Source organism: Apis cerana, linkage group LG13 (genome assembly GCF_029169275.1).
Source record: "Apis cerana isolate GH-2021 linkage group LG13, AcerK_1.0, whole genome shotgun sequence".
Taxonomy (NCBI): domain Eukaryota; kingdom Metazoa; phylum Arthropoda; class Insecta; order Hymenoptera; family Apidae; genus Apis; species Apis cerana.
The window spans coordinates 3,973,830-3,988,296 of NC_083864.1; the positions used below are offsets into that span (position 1 = coordinate 3,973,830).

The 14,467-nt window shown below is 42.9% G+C and overlaps 2 protein-coding genes across 5 annotated transcripts in view; one reads left to right on the forward strand and one right to left on the reverse strand.

Annotated features, from left to right (window-relative positions):
* Positions 1–229: 229 nt before the first annotated feature.
* LOC107998845 (LHFPL tetraspan subfamily member 2 protein) lies at positions 230–10,679 on the forward strand. Its single transcript, XM_017058354.3, has 5 exons — positions 230–493; positions 9,033–9,213; positions 9,424–9,699; positions 9,798–9,911; positions 10,033–10,679. Exons 2-5 carry the CDS (start codon positions 9,087–9,089, stop codon positions 10,173–10,175), a joined length of 660 nt encoding a protein of 219 aa, XP_016913843.1. The 5' UTR covers positions 230–493; positions 9,033–9,086; the 3' UTR covers positions 10,176–10,679.
* A 1,343-nt stretch (positions 10,680–12,022) lies between these two features.
* LOC107998799 (disks large-associated protein 4) overlaps positions 12,023–14,467 on the reverse strand; it is a 32,289-nt gene continuing 29,844 nt past the window's right edge. For all 4 annotated transcript variants that reach the window (XM_062083651.1, XM_062083653.1, XM_062083654.1 and 1 more), the window contains one exon: positions 12,023–14,219. In XM_062083651.1, coding sequence (XP_061939635.1) covers positions 13,986–14,219 — 234 coding nt within the window. In that variant the 3' untranslated portion in view covers positions 12,023–13,985. The remainder of the gene's footprint in view (positions 14,220–14,467) is intronic.

Sequence of the window (14,467 nt, forward strand, 5' to 3'; positions counted from 1 at the left end):
ACAAGTCAATGAGTATAATAATTTTTTTCGTAATTTAAGAAAGCCTCTTATCTTCTCCTTCTTCTTCTTCTTTACCAACACGTCGTTTATTGTTATAACTTTCGCGCTATCCTTCCATCCTTTCACGTTACAGCCAATTATCGGTAATCGACAAAAACTTAGCATCGAGATCCAACCACGTCTCGTCATCAGGTCTTCCGTCCACGTTCGCCACGCGTTATAGCGGTGATCTCGAGCGGTTATAGCTTCAGTTCAGCTCGGCGCTTTGACCGCGCAGCGTCGCGTGTAGCGAAGCGGATCGTCGAGCTCGCTTTGCCTTTTGACAGGAGAAAACGCTCTCTCCCGACAGTTTCCCGATATTTGGCCACGAATAATAATTTAAACGCCAATTAAAAACCAAAGTTGTTCCATAAAACAATCGGACGAGTGGAAAACTGGTTCTCGCTATTTCGTGGTCTCTTTTGCGTTGCTCGAGGAAAACACGAGGACCGAGGTGGGTGAAAAATTTATTTTCGAATCGTTCGCGTGCCTTTTTGTCTTTTTCTTTTTGATGAGATTGAGATTGAGAGAGAGAGAGAGAGAGAGAGAAAGAAGAGAAGGCGAGTAAGTCAAAAGTGGATGGGTATACGTGTCCCCTCGATGATCGAATATTTATTTCCTTTTGCTCTCCGGCGGAGAGCAGAATTATCGGGAGAGGCGAACAATAGAACGAGCAGTCCTTTGCGATGCAAAACAGGCAACCCCATTGATAGCCGGATCTCGAATGACACACGCGATCCTTTAATGCCCGATGCAATTGACTTGGCTTTGAGCGCGAAACGCTTTCGAGCTTGGCCTTGGTTTCGAAATCGTCCCTCGAGAAGGAGATTCGGATCTTCGAAAATCAAAGATTCAGCATCGTGAAAATTGTTCCTTCCAACGGACGAAATTTCACGATTCTCGAGAAGAAGAATTCACATTCTTTGAATTCGCGAAATTTATGCGAGAAAATTCTCGGTGATGAAATCGGTTCCCGCAGCACACGTTAGTGAACCAACGCGCGCCAATTGCACTAATTTACGACTGTTTACATCAGCGGGGCATTGGGGTGTGCCGTAAAGCCACCACCAGAGGGATCCAACACCACCGCCACCCAATGAATTATGCATTTCGCGGGATGCTTTCGACTCTTCTCCCTTTCTTCTCCCTTTCGCTCGATCACAATCGACAAGAAAAAACACAACAAACGCCCGCACAACTTTCGCTTCGCGACACCACGAAATCGTTTTACAAAGGAACTCCAAGGAAATTCGAAACTTTATATATATATCTTTTTATATAATACGTTTCTAACTCTCTCTCTCTCTCGTTGAATTTACTTTAGACGACGGTAGTTAAATTGGAACGAATTACGTTTAAACAAAAGCGACAGCAGAACGATTAATTAATTTATTTCGCTGGGACGTTCCCTTTTTTTTTTTGCCTCTGTCTGCTCCAGTCCGTTTCCTGACTTCTTTTTAAATCAACGAGACGGCACGAAAAAACGCGTGAAACGAGATAGCAAGGGGAGTCGCGTAATCAAACGCGTACTAATCCGCATAATATTTCCGCCAAATTGCGGAATTCTTCGAATTCTTCCTCTTCTCTTTCCCTTCTTTTTGTCGGAGAGAGAGAGAGAGAGAGAGGGAGGGAGGGAGAGGAAAAAAATTGCCACGAATTTCGTTTCGTTCGTTGTTATTTCGCTCACGATAGGCGATTAAAAAACTTGGCGACGCCCCCACCATCTCCGTCGAGCGTAGCCGGTCCGCGAGGCCGTAAACCTCGAAACTCGAAGATCTGGTTACGATCTGGTAAACCACGACGACGATTCTGGCCCATGCCACGACCGTGTATCCCAACCGTGGTGCAAACGCCTATGACAGTTATTACGTGGCGAACGAACGCGGTCCGCCGAGGTATTTCTACGATGTAATAACGCCTCCTCCGAGGCGGGGACACGCTCTCCTCTCGCGCGAAAACACTCTCCCTCGCTCGCCTTTCGCGTGCTTGATAAAACGTTCAATTTTATCGGCCGAGAAGATAGAACCCCTCTCCTTGGCTCGCCTCCTACTTGCAAAATCTTCGGCAGAGCTGTCCTGAAAAGAAAGAAATAAATAAGTAGGTAAAAAATACCACGATATTTGATCGAAAGGGAGGAGGAATAAACAGTCGCGTGATAAAATTTTGTACATACCTTAGACGAAGATTTATCACGCTGGAATCAAGTTCTAACGCGCTCTTGATCGTTTCTGACGATTTTTCAATCGTTAATTTAAGAAAAAAAAAAAAAAGAAGGAGAAGAAGAAAGGAAAAGAGAGTTTCGCGGGAAAGAAATTCCGTAACACCATTTTCCGAGAATGCGATTTTACAACGATATCGGAATCTACCGTTGCACGCGTTAAAGTTTTTAAATGCGTTGAAAACTGCGCTCCTCGGTCAATTATTCATTATAGGAAATTAGAAAGCGAGAAGTGTCGACTCGCGGGAGAAAAACTCGAATTATCGTTTCGCAGAGGATGGAGAATTGTCGGGAGAGGCGAGAGGGGCTCGTTACCGAATCCGTCTTCCCTGTCACGATATGAATCGTGGGACAAATATGGTCGAAGGTATAAAGTATGCTCGGCGTGTAAACCGTGGTCTAGCCATTAAAGTTTCCCAATAAGGAGGAGGGTTTTACGCACGCACGTTAAAAAGAACGGAGAACGAACGGCCGGCCAGACAGAATCGAGGCTCCTCCTCGCGTGGGAAGCGATAGTATTTCGATATCACCCTCGCGAGCCGTGTGGACACGCGTGTCTCGACAACGATTGCACACGTATGCGCGCTTATTCGAGCCGGCTTCTGTGTGTACACAGAGGAGAAGAGATGCGTCATCAATATATAGTGGAGGGGAGGGAGACACACGATTCCGTCCAACGTATACGCGTCTTTGAAACACGCGGCTCGAAAATTGCATTTCACCAATAGTAATCCTCTTCTAGAAATTGTTCGGACGATGCATACTCCTCGAAAATTTCTTTGTACATATTCGAATTTAACATTTCGAATATATCACGCGACATTACGGGTATTATTTCGCTATTTCTGAAAACTCGAGCTTAATAATAATAAATAACCATCATTTTTCCAAGCATCTTCGATGTTCCCCCTACTGGAAATAGAGCGACGGGACGAGAGAGAAGCTAATTGCAAACGCTACTCGACATCGTACCCTTGCATCTCTTTGCACACGCTTCAAAGCGTGAATCGAATTGCGTCTTCGTACGCGAGCTCGCTTTGAACTGGCAGGCTCGACTACATTACGGCCACGCTCGCCTGTAAATTCACCTCTTCTTGCTTTTTCTTCTTCTTTTTTTCTTCCTTCCCTCCTCTCCCGCCCTCCCCCTCGAGAGGAGCAGGGCTCTCCGGCTGCTTTTTCCCCCAGTACGTAGTACCTAACGGAGGAATGCGGGCGACTCGTACGAGGAGGAGCTGCACGAACAAAAGGGAGTTACCCAATTTCTTCGCGGCCAGATAGAGGAACGCGTCTTGATCTTGAACTGGGTCACGCGCCGATGAATTTCCGTTAAATAATTAACCCTCTTCCCTTAGATTAGACCCTTTCTCCCCTTCTCCTTAATTGACCGTCGCGATAAATCGATGAATCTCGTTGAAACAATTTTTGAGACGGTCGTTCGACGATGAAGGATGAATTTCATTCGTGAATTTCATGCACGCGAATTTTCTTTGAATAATCGTTCGACAGGGAGACGAAAGGGCACAGGAAATAAAGGAACAAGATGTAACAAAAGGCGGGGAGGGGAACTATAAGCTGGTGTCTATAGCTGGAAAACAGCTGGTCCGGAAATTTCTCTGCCTTTTAAACCCGCTAACTGCGCCGTACTCTCTGTGTGGTCTGACTAACACGACTACGTCACTGCACTACTTATATTATCGTAAACAGTGGCCACACGTGACTCACTGCACGTGCCAATTTTAAAATAAGTGCAAGTGAATAATTGAGACCCCTCCTATCACTTTCGAAAGGAGAGGCGAATTTGTTCCAAGATTTCGTTCGTTCAACGACTCGTGACGAAGGAGGAGGAAGGGGGGAGAGGAGGAAGAAACTGAAAGTGACAGGGGGATGAGGATGATCCACCTCCTCTATTCGTAGTGACGGCAACGCGCGTGCAAGTCGTTCGAAAAGCGATGCACGATGCATCCTAATGCTGGCTCGACGCGAGCAACATTGTTGGCGGTTTCTACCGAGAAAAACGAGAGCCCTCGCGGCGATCTCGACGATCTTACGAATGGACGATTCGTAATCGGTCGTTAACGCTCCCGTTTTCCAAGGAAATCGCAAGGCAAAGGTACAACGACTTCTCGAGACGAGACGAGAGAAAGGATTCGACACCCGTCCTACCAAGTCTATTTATACGTTACCTGATAAGAATTTTTCGAGATTTGGAGTGGGAATCGGTGGTGTTTATCGCGCGATTCGTTTAGATTTATCAAGCTGCTGTACGGGTTCGTAGCACTTTGCGCGGACGGGTTTATCGCGATCTTCAGGAAATGCCCACTTGCGACTTCCACCATTGCGATTATCGCCGCGACTATTGCAATTAAATTCGACGCGGCCACTTGAGATGCGTTCGAGAGAAGAAAAAAGAAAATGGCGCGACTCGATCCAACAGTTTTCCACTCGTCCTCGTTATATCAATTTTCGTCGTCAGGATGAACGTCATAGATCGATGTAACCTTTCTCTCCCTCTCTCCAACGTACGAATAATAAAATGCATTATCCGATCTATCGACCACCGAATCCGTGCGACGCGAAAGGATCGAGGAAAGTTTGAATTCGCGTGGAATTCGTGCTCGATCGGCGGAAGGTAAAAGGCGAACGGAAGGAAGCGGTTGGAAAGTAAGCATCGTCGTGAAATTTCGTCGTGCAATTCATTCGTCATTTTCCGCGCGCGTGTTCCCTCCTCGTGGCGCATTAAAATTCCAGAACGTAGCCACAGGCCGGGCGCGTATGCCAACGACTTTCGCGGCAAGCGTGTGCGCCGCGTACGCAGTCCATTTGTACCAACACGTATCCAGAAATCAATTTATATTTATGATGTATCGGGGCTCGATGACACAGCGACTGGCTATGCTGGTCTCGAAGCCAGCCGGGGCTGGCAGGAACAAAATGGTGGAGGAGTAAGAAGGAAGAAAGGAAGGAAGGGAAAGACGCGACCGCGAGAAAAATAGAAGCGTCCCGTGGCCAATATTCTGAACAAACACCTTCCGCGTGTCTCGAGCAAGTTAATTGAAGCTGGAGAGGTCGAAGGGGAGGAGGAATGACGAAGAGGCCGAAGAAGGCTTTCACAATGGGGAGGTCCCGTTTGGTATTTTAATCTCCAATTTATTCAAATTTCCAACAACTGTGACGAGAGAACGAATCGTTGATGGAGATGGAATTGTACGGAATAAAAGTTCTGGAAGAATTCTAGGTATCGATATCCAGAAGGAGAAAGAGGGAAAGGAGAGAAAGAGAGACGTAGCGCGCGATTATCTTAATTGCCGGGCCTAGCTAGATGCGCTGGAAATCACCGTTAAGCTCGGTCGTCTTGCTCGTGGTACCTTAATTATCCCCGCGGCCGTTCCACTGGGAAGGCGCCTAACCATCCAACTGTTATCACGAGCCCGTTGTAAATAGGATTTCGCCTCGGAAGTAATAGAGTCGTGCACTTCCTGCTGATCGATCGGCGCGATCGTTGATCTTTAACCCTCGTATATTCGGCTCCAACCGAGCGGAGAATCCAGAAGAACGGCAAAAGTTTCTCGAAACGAACGAATGAAAATGGAATGAATTTTTCCCTTCGATCGGATTCGATCAAAAAGAAAGAAGGAAAGAGGAGAAGGTTTCGAGATTAATAAAGGATTAATTTGGTTAGAGCATACTGGTGAAAAGCAGTTGCGATACCGCTCGCAACACCTCCCACGTTTTTTTTATAAGGATACATCCGAGATGGAATGCCGCAACCCCTTTCGAAAGAGATTCATGGAGATAGGCGTGGCTGTTCCAGGAACGCAAATCGTTCTACGAAACTGTAAATCTGCCCGCCGAACAAAAGGGGATTCAGCCTGGTAATCCGCTATCGACGAAGCCCCGAATTAAAAATGAGTTAAATGGGAAAAAGAAACGGGTTTGTACTCGCCTCCTCGAGAATACTCCTGCGAGAAAGGATAAATTACTAAATCACAATTATAAACGATGTACGGAATATTTATACTACGTTGTGCAACTTACGAGGGAGAGGTTCGAGGAATCGTTTTTCCGAAATATTTAATCGGCCACGATCGGGCTGAAATCACGATAAATTACCGTCGGATAAAATCGACGGTGTGCACGCCACGAGGAGGCAGGTAAAAGAAAAAGGGAAAACGAGGAGGAGGAATGGAAGAGGAGAAGGAGGAGGAGGAAGAGGAGGAGGAGGAGAAGTAGAAGAAGAAGAAGAAGAAGAAAGTGAGCATGGGAGGAGGATCTTTGGATAGAAAGAGGGAACGAAAATAAAAGAGAGAGAGAGAGAGAGCACCTGTCCAACAGCTGCCTTGCAGATGGTCTGCATCGTTGCTAGATTATGCAACGATGGTAGGTGTCTCGTGTTTCTGTAATCGAACGCCAATTGTTTTAAACTTTGTCAACATTTTGTCCAATCTTGTCTTCACCCTCCTCTTCGATCAATTTCTTTTTCTCCGCGTTATTTTCGAGTTTCGAAACAGGAGAAGGTAAAGAGACGGAAGGGATAGCCGTTAAAAACGATCAAAACGTGCGAAGATGACGAGGAAGAGGATTTGTATTTTCGTGTGGCGTGCAGATTGGGGGAAGGGGACGGGCGGCGGCGGCGGCGGAAACGTGTGATTTGAATTTACGAGTGTGGAATTCGCACTGGCCGTCGACTTACGCCTTTCTGATAACGAGTTGCCGGACAGAGGACCCATTGCTCGATGACTAATGGTCGAAGCCTCTCCAGTGGCCACGAGAGAGGAAAGGAAAGATATCGCATTCCGTGATGCGAGAGGAAGAGATTTCAGGAACATCGCGGAAATCTCCTTCTTCTGTACCAGTTCTCCCCTTCGCCTTGTTTCCAATCCTCCGTTCCATCAGAAATTCCATCGGATTTTAACCTCGACGACGATTTTAAATCCGTCCCCCTTCCGTGTAGAATTTCGTTCCACTTAGCTCGAAAGCCTACATTACTCCGCTGTTTTCCAACGAATTGAACATCGAAAATTAATTCAGCAACTCGTGGCGAGACAATGGGCCCCTGCTGCACTCTACAAGGCGTGGCATGGACACCAACAATGGACGCGACGATTAAAATGGGCAAAAAAAAAAAGAGAGTCTGTCCGTCGAATGGTAGTCGGCCTACGTGCGAGCTTTGATCGGTCTTATCTCGTCCGTTCTTCTTCGAACGGATAACGCGAATCGCGATTTATCGATATCACGTGTCGCCAAACATTTTCACGAGACACTTGATCGTGAAATTAAAGAGAAAAAAAAAAGGAAAAAGGATTGCACGAATGCCGAATGTGTTTTTTTTTTAAACGAGCGACAGATGTTCGATGTCGAAACCAAGATTGTTCGAATGGAACAGCGAACAAGTTGCGAAGGAGTTTCTAGGGTACGATGAATCAACGCTTCCGGTGTTTGGGGATTCATTAAATCCAACGCGGAGACGGTATAAATACAAACAGCGATTAAGGGACGATCCTAAGTAAACTCGGCCCTTCAAGTGGTTCTCGAGGAGGTCGCGCGCAAGAAATGACAAAAATAAGAGCGGCAGATGTACAGCGTGAACGAATTTAATTAAACATCGCCCCTCCCTCCACGCCCCCATTGCCGAGGGCGATGCGATGCGATCATTCGCCGTTGTCTATTCCATTTTAATATCTTTGTTCACGTTCTTTCCCACTCTGTCCCCTCTTCCACTTTCAAATATTTACCAAATTTTCTTTCTTTACTACATAACATTGTATAATAGAGTACTGTAACAAGAGGAACGGGATAAGAAAACTTCTCTCGCGTTCGTTCCCTTCTCTGGACAAAAGAGAAAGAGTTCCGGAATCCGTTCTATCTTTTCCACGATACGATTCGCGGCGTGCATCAAAGGGGATCCGATGAACGAAAACGATTAAGATTGCGGGTTTTTAAGAGAGGAGAATCGGAAGACTACACGCGCTCGAAGGGCCACCGCCCGATAAATCATCTCACGGAACCCAAACCTAGATCGAGCTAAAGTTAGAAAGCGAAATAGGTCAGTTTTGAGGGAGGGGCGAGTTGTTTCCGATCGATCTCTCTCTGTTGCCTCGACCATATCATCGAAAGATTCTTGGTCGAACGAATAGACGACGTTGAAGATTGAAAGAAAATTTCTGAGAATACTACAGTTAAGACAGTTGGTCAATATTGGCACCGATGTATATTGGCAATAAATTTCGAATCGCGTCATAAACACTCTCCAAGAGATCTTCCTCCTCTATCCTCCTCTAGTTCGATCGAAAACTACTTCGAATCGTCGCGAACTCGCTAGTTTTACGAGCGAACCGAAGAAAAGGATGCTTTGTTGGCGGGCACGAGTTTACGATTCTCACAAAATCAGAATAAAAAATCGAAACCGGTAAGAGGGAAAAAAGGGAGGAGGAGGAGGAGGTGCGCGGTCAAGCTTACGACTTTACTTTTAATGCGGGTCTGTTCGTTGGTTCGCGGGAAAGGGGACCGTACGTAACGTTTCCCCGAAATATATGTGAGCGGCATTTATTCCCGCGCAGTTGGCCGAAACTGCGCACTCTCGTCGATTCGTTGACCCCTCGAGCCGACTGAATCACGATAAGGGTGTCCACCGCTCGCACGAGTCATCTTTTCCAATTAGCCTCTACACCTACAAGAAATGCGTACGAGCGTGTGCCCACCACTTGGCTACTTGGGGAACCGCAGTGGACGTGAATTTCTATGGAATAATATCCATGGGATGGAAATGTTTTTACAGTGGGAGATTCGGAGCTCGAAGGATGGCATAGGCGGCACACAATTGAACGGCAGCATGTGCTATGTGATAGTCACTGGTCGTAGTTTGCTGTGGACGTTGCTGTCCCTGGTGGCGTTAATGGCCGTTTTATCGGGCCTCATCACTCCAAAATGGCTGATTGGACCGCAGATGAAAGACACGAGTAACTATTTTCTCTTCTATTCCTAACCATTATCGTGCGATCCGGACAACTTATACTTAATTGGAACGTAAATGGAAACGTAGACTCGAACTTTAACGAGATCGTACCACTCTCTTTCGTTGGTATTTGCATAATTCGTTCAAAACCTTTGACAAAAAGTTTATATCGATAGCTTTTTATTTTATTCTACTTTTTCTTTTCAATTATCAGAGAATGGATCAGAGTCCTACGTACCGACAGTTGGAATTTTCAATCGTTGCATCAGGCTGCACGGGAAGAAGACTCATTGCGCGAATTTTAACCTGGACGGCTTCGCCACGGATTCCAGCGTGTTTCCAGGCTGTTGGAAAGCCTCGTACTTCTTCCTGTCTTTTGGCTTGGCGATTATGGCGATGACGGTGTTGGCAGCTTTGGTTGGCTGCTGCATGCAGAGCATCGGCAGAAAAAGCATCTTCAATTTGGCCGGTGTTGCGCAAGTCATCGCTGGTAATAAATATTCCAATATTGTAACACTTCGATGTAATGCACGCCTCATAATTTTTTTCGATCCATCGATAATTCTACTTATCCTTTTCCCCCGTCAGGGATATTTTATCTGTTGGGAATGATTTTGTATCCAGCCGGTTGGGGCGCAGAAAGGGTCCAGAGGATCTGTGGACCGGAAGCCGATGCTTTCTACCTAGCTGAATGCTCCTTAGGTAGTAGAAATTTAAAATGAGAACGAACAAAGATGAACAGGAAGCCTCTTCTACTTTATCTGGCCCCCCTATCGCCGAGAAAAAAAAAAAAAGGGCTGAAAAGAAATGTTTTATCTTCCAGGTTGGGCTTTTTATAGTGCCGTGATAGGGGTCGGGTTGACGTTTATTTGCGCAGTAATCAGTGGCCAGGCGGAAAAATCCACAGCCAGCGACAAAGTTCAAGACAAGATGAACGAGGGGAAAACTTTGATTTGTCTCGCGTGAAACGAGAAAAACTGGGGAAATTGTATATCATCATCGAGATCGATGCCTTTTTTGGAATATCCGCATCACGATTTTCTGTGCCAGAAAAGTGAAAATGCCAAATAATATTCCTTCCTCTCCGATCCGTTGGACGAAAGAACGAAAGGAAAAAAAAAAAAAAAAAAAAAAAAAGAGGAAATTTATCGCGGAACCAAATTGAGGTTTATCGAGGATCAAGGTCGGTGATTCTTCTTCACGGAGTTATTAAATTTTTGCTCGGACGAAGAGTATTACTTATCCCAGAAATGAATCTGTGCCAATTAAATTCTTCCCCAGATTTTCTATCGAAATATAGCATCGTAGTTGTTTCGCGATAACTACGATTGTACTTTTTTTTTTTTTTTTTTACTACAATTTTTATACAAATAAATGTACACGATACATTCGACACGTATTCGTAAGTGATAAGAGGAAATTATGTATTATACAAGGGAGAAATAAATGAAGGATACACTGTTGAAAAAATTCGTTTCTTCTTAAAGTCCTATTTTTAAATCATCAAAAATGCTCGCATGTTTTTTTTCTATCATTTTTTATTAATTCATTGAGAACAAGTGTATGGTCAGCTTACTATTATCTAATAATAAATAATCGTGATTGTTTATTCGTGTAAAAAAAAGAGGAAGGGAAACGTTCGACGGTCGATGCGACATCGAATCTCTTCGAACAATACGTTAAAAGGAGAGAAAAGAAAAGAAAAAAAAAAAAAAAACTTGCGTTTCCTACCGTTTCCGGAATAATTGTTCGACTTCTTATGAAGCAAAAACGCAGGGCACTCTTTCTCCATAAAGAAATCATAGTCACCTGTGACGAAAGTTTCGAAGAAATTAGAAAACAGAGACAGAAAGAATCGATGAATGTAATCGTCACGACGATTATCCTCGTATACGCTTAGAATCGATCTCTCGAGAAGCTTCGCGGTGTGTATGGTTCTTACAAAAAGAAGCAACGGGGGAACTTGTCTTGAATATAAATTACTACGTGTGGATTAAGGTGAGCCCCTAAACGCGGACTGTACACGTAAACGATATATCGAGATGCAATTCTTGGAAAACTAATAATAATAATTATAATAATAATAATAATAATAATAATAAAAATAATAATAATAATAATAATAAGAGTACAAGAGAAAACAAATTGCGATACGTGTCTGATTTCTGTTGTGCTGGCCAATGTACACAATACAATATCGACTTCCGTAAATTATTACACGATTAATTAAATTTGCCTGCAGTCGCTCGTTTTTCTCTCCAGCCACACATAACATAATCTCTCATGCATTGCATACAGTCGTTCGCGGTACACGGTTGCTGCGGTCAAGAAATAAATCGATGAGATATTACGAAAAGAGAAGGAAAAGGAAAGGAAAAAAAAAAAATTTTGGAAAAAACTCGCTAGAAAAATCTAAAATAGATCGTTGCCGAAAATTACTTTTCCTCTTTTAGGCGAAACGGATAAATGAGAACAAAAGTGAATAACCTCCTCGATTCCTTTGCCTCCTCGATCGAGAGTGGTGCGCGGATGAAATTAATCAATCGATCGAATTGATCGAAGAAAGAGAAGCTCTCGAACTCGTGTCTTCATTTCATTCTCATTTATCGACTCGTTTTGTTGTCTTCCGATCGATCGAAAGCGATCGAACGTAAATATCGACGAGCGTGTATCCGTCGTCGGCTGTCAGTCGATTTTATGTACACACGTATATAAATAATCAAGGCACCAAGGGAATTAACAGTCAATAAATAACGCGGCTTGATACGTCGTCCCTGCGTGTATTCGCGTGCGAAGCGACGCTTCGGAAAATGTTCTTTTTTTTTTTTTTTTTTATTTATTTATTTATTTCATTTTTTTGTTCTGCCTTTCCCTTCAACGAGCACGGAATCAATAATAAAATTCATCAGCGTACTTTAAAATCGATACCATCGTGAAAATATCGCGACACACTCATCATCATACCGAGTATTTAATTAGGTAGCGCGTGTTATTTGGTTGGACGAGCTCTACTTACACCTGCTAACGCCAGCTTATCTATCAGATACATCTTAAAATTAACGTGGGAATTAAACTACCTCAAGACCGTCTCTCTACGGGAATGTCAGTTTAAGACAAACGTGTGATTTCGCGCTAGGACCCTTAACACACTTTACCTTCCGTCTATTATGTATTTTGCAGAATTGATTCAACGATTATACTATATCTTTTTTTCTTTTTTTGGAAGGGGGGAGGGGGGAGAGGGGCGGATTTCCTCGCGAGAGGTGTTAATCAATGCAAATTGATCAAAATAAGTTGCGATTAAGTTTAAAAAAAATAGTAATATTAACGTTAGAGACGTTAAAAAAAGAAGAAAAGAAAAAAGAAACGACGATACATATGATAAAAATAGTAGGAATCTTTCTTGATTCTCATTTTCAGCTTCACGATATCCTTTCTCGATTTCGATCGAGTTCATCGACCTTTTTGCAAACAGAACTCATCATTAGGCAAATGCAGTTTGCTCGTAAAACGATCATTGTTAACTTATTATTATGTACATTAACTACGCGATAAGAATTATATATCCGGTTCAAGGCAACCAATATGTTTCAAGTATTACTTTGTCTTTAAATTCTTGAACCAAGTTTATTATTATTATTAAGTTGCTAATTTGTGACTAACAGGATAAGTTCAGGATAAGTTATAAACTTCTTCATCCTCCTCTTGATCTTTCAAGTTTAAATTCATTAGCGATCATTTATCGTTTCTTTCCACATGCAATTTATATATAAATATAAGTTACTCGCGATCGCCGAAGAAACGCAACATGGAAACGTGATCTGACAATCCGGGTCGAATAATTTTTTTTTTCTTTTTTATATATATATATAAAAAAATTCCTGTAGACAAGGAGCAGTCTCTTTATTGTTTCTAATACGAAAAATCAAAATATCTTTTACCATTCGTTCTTTTATCATCCGGATTGTTTTATTTTCTCATCGAATAACTTCTTCTTTCACCATCGATTTCTTCTCGACGTAATTATCTTACAAAAGAAACACGAAACAAAGAGCCGAGAATGCTCTCAAAATTACTGTGCTATTCCGTTCGTAGATTGAACGTTAAATATCGCATTATATAAATCGAACGAGAGCGTAAATTGATATAAAACGTAACAAGATTAGCACGAAACATCACAGCGTGTAAAATCGAAGTGAAACGAACGTGTGTGTGAGACAGAGCGTGAGACGAAAAAACATCGTTAATAAAATATCGTAAAATCATTAAAAACTTGATTAATCTGATTCCGGTTCTTTCTCGTATTTTATATAAAATCAATCTCTAAAAAAAATCGATCGTCCTAATCATCTATCAATTATATACCATGAATCGGCCTTTTATTGCTCGTGTGGTGCCCCACAACGCTCAACCCTATTAACGATATAAAGCGAGTTTGATTGTAATCGAAGCATATCGGTAATTGTTTATAATCAACTCCATATCGAGCAGTCTGGGCGTTTAATTGTCATCAAACTATTAATAACATAGGCTTGTCGGGCTCAAACGCGTACCAATGAGCATCGTATTTAATCGCCAATGAAAAAGCTTCGACCAATTGTTCGCCAGACAGCTCGATGAGATTCGGAGTTGTTCAAGAAAATGCATAAAAAATACCGCAATTTGATTTGGCTCGAGGCGTAAGCGTCACCAAAAAACGCTGCTAAAAATTACTCAACAGATCCGCCGCCATTATTATTATTATTATTTTTTTTCTTTTTCTTTTTTTTTTTTTCGTTACGTATCGGGGGCGAAGATCTTTACGGTATTCTCGGAATTTTGCGCATTCGAGCGCATCGCTCGTCTCTTCTCCTCGATCAATTGCCTTCGAGCTTGTTCCCTAGCTTCCCTTGCTTTTTTATTCGCCTCGCTGTTGGCCGTCGATTTTGATTTGTGGATTGGTGGGACGCGACGTTTTGCAGTGGTACCATTCTGCGGAATTGAAGTGATCGTCTTTTTCTCCGGCACGGTCTGGAAAAAAAGAAAGAAAGAAAAAAAAAAAAAAAAAAAGAAAAAGAAAAAGAAAAAATTAGAGAGATAAGTTAAAGAGTTGAGAGATGGTTTTATATATATATATATATAACGATATAAGAAAAGCGTTAGAGAGATTTAAAGGAATCAAGAGGAATCAAGAATCAAGGTTGAAAAATTGAAAGAAGATGAAGGGAAAAGTGGATGACGAGGAAAACATACTTATAGAAGTATGATCCATCTTGAAC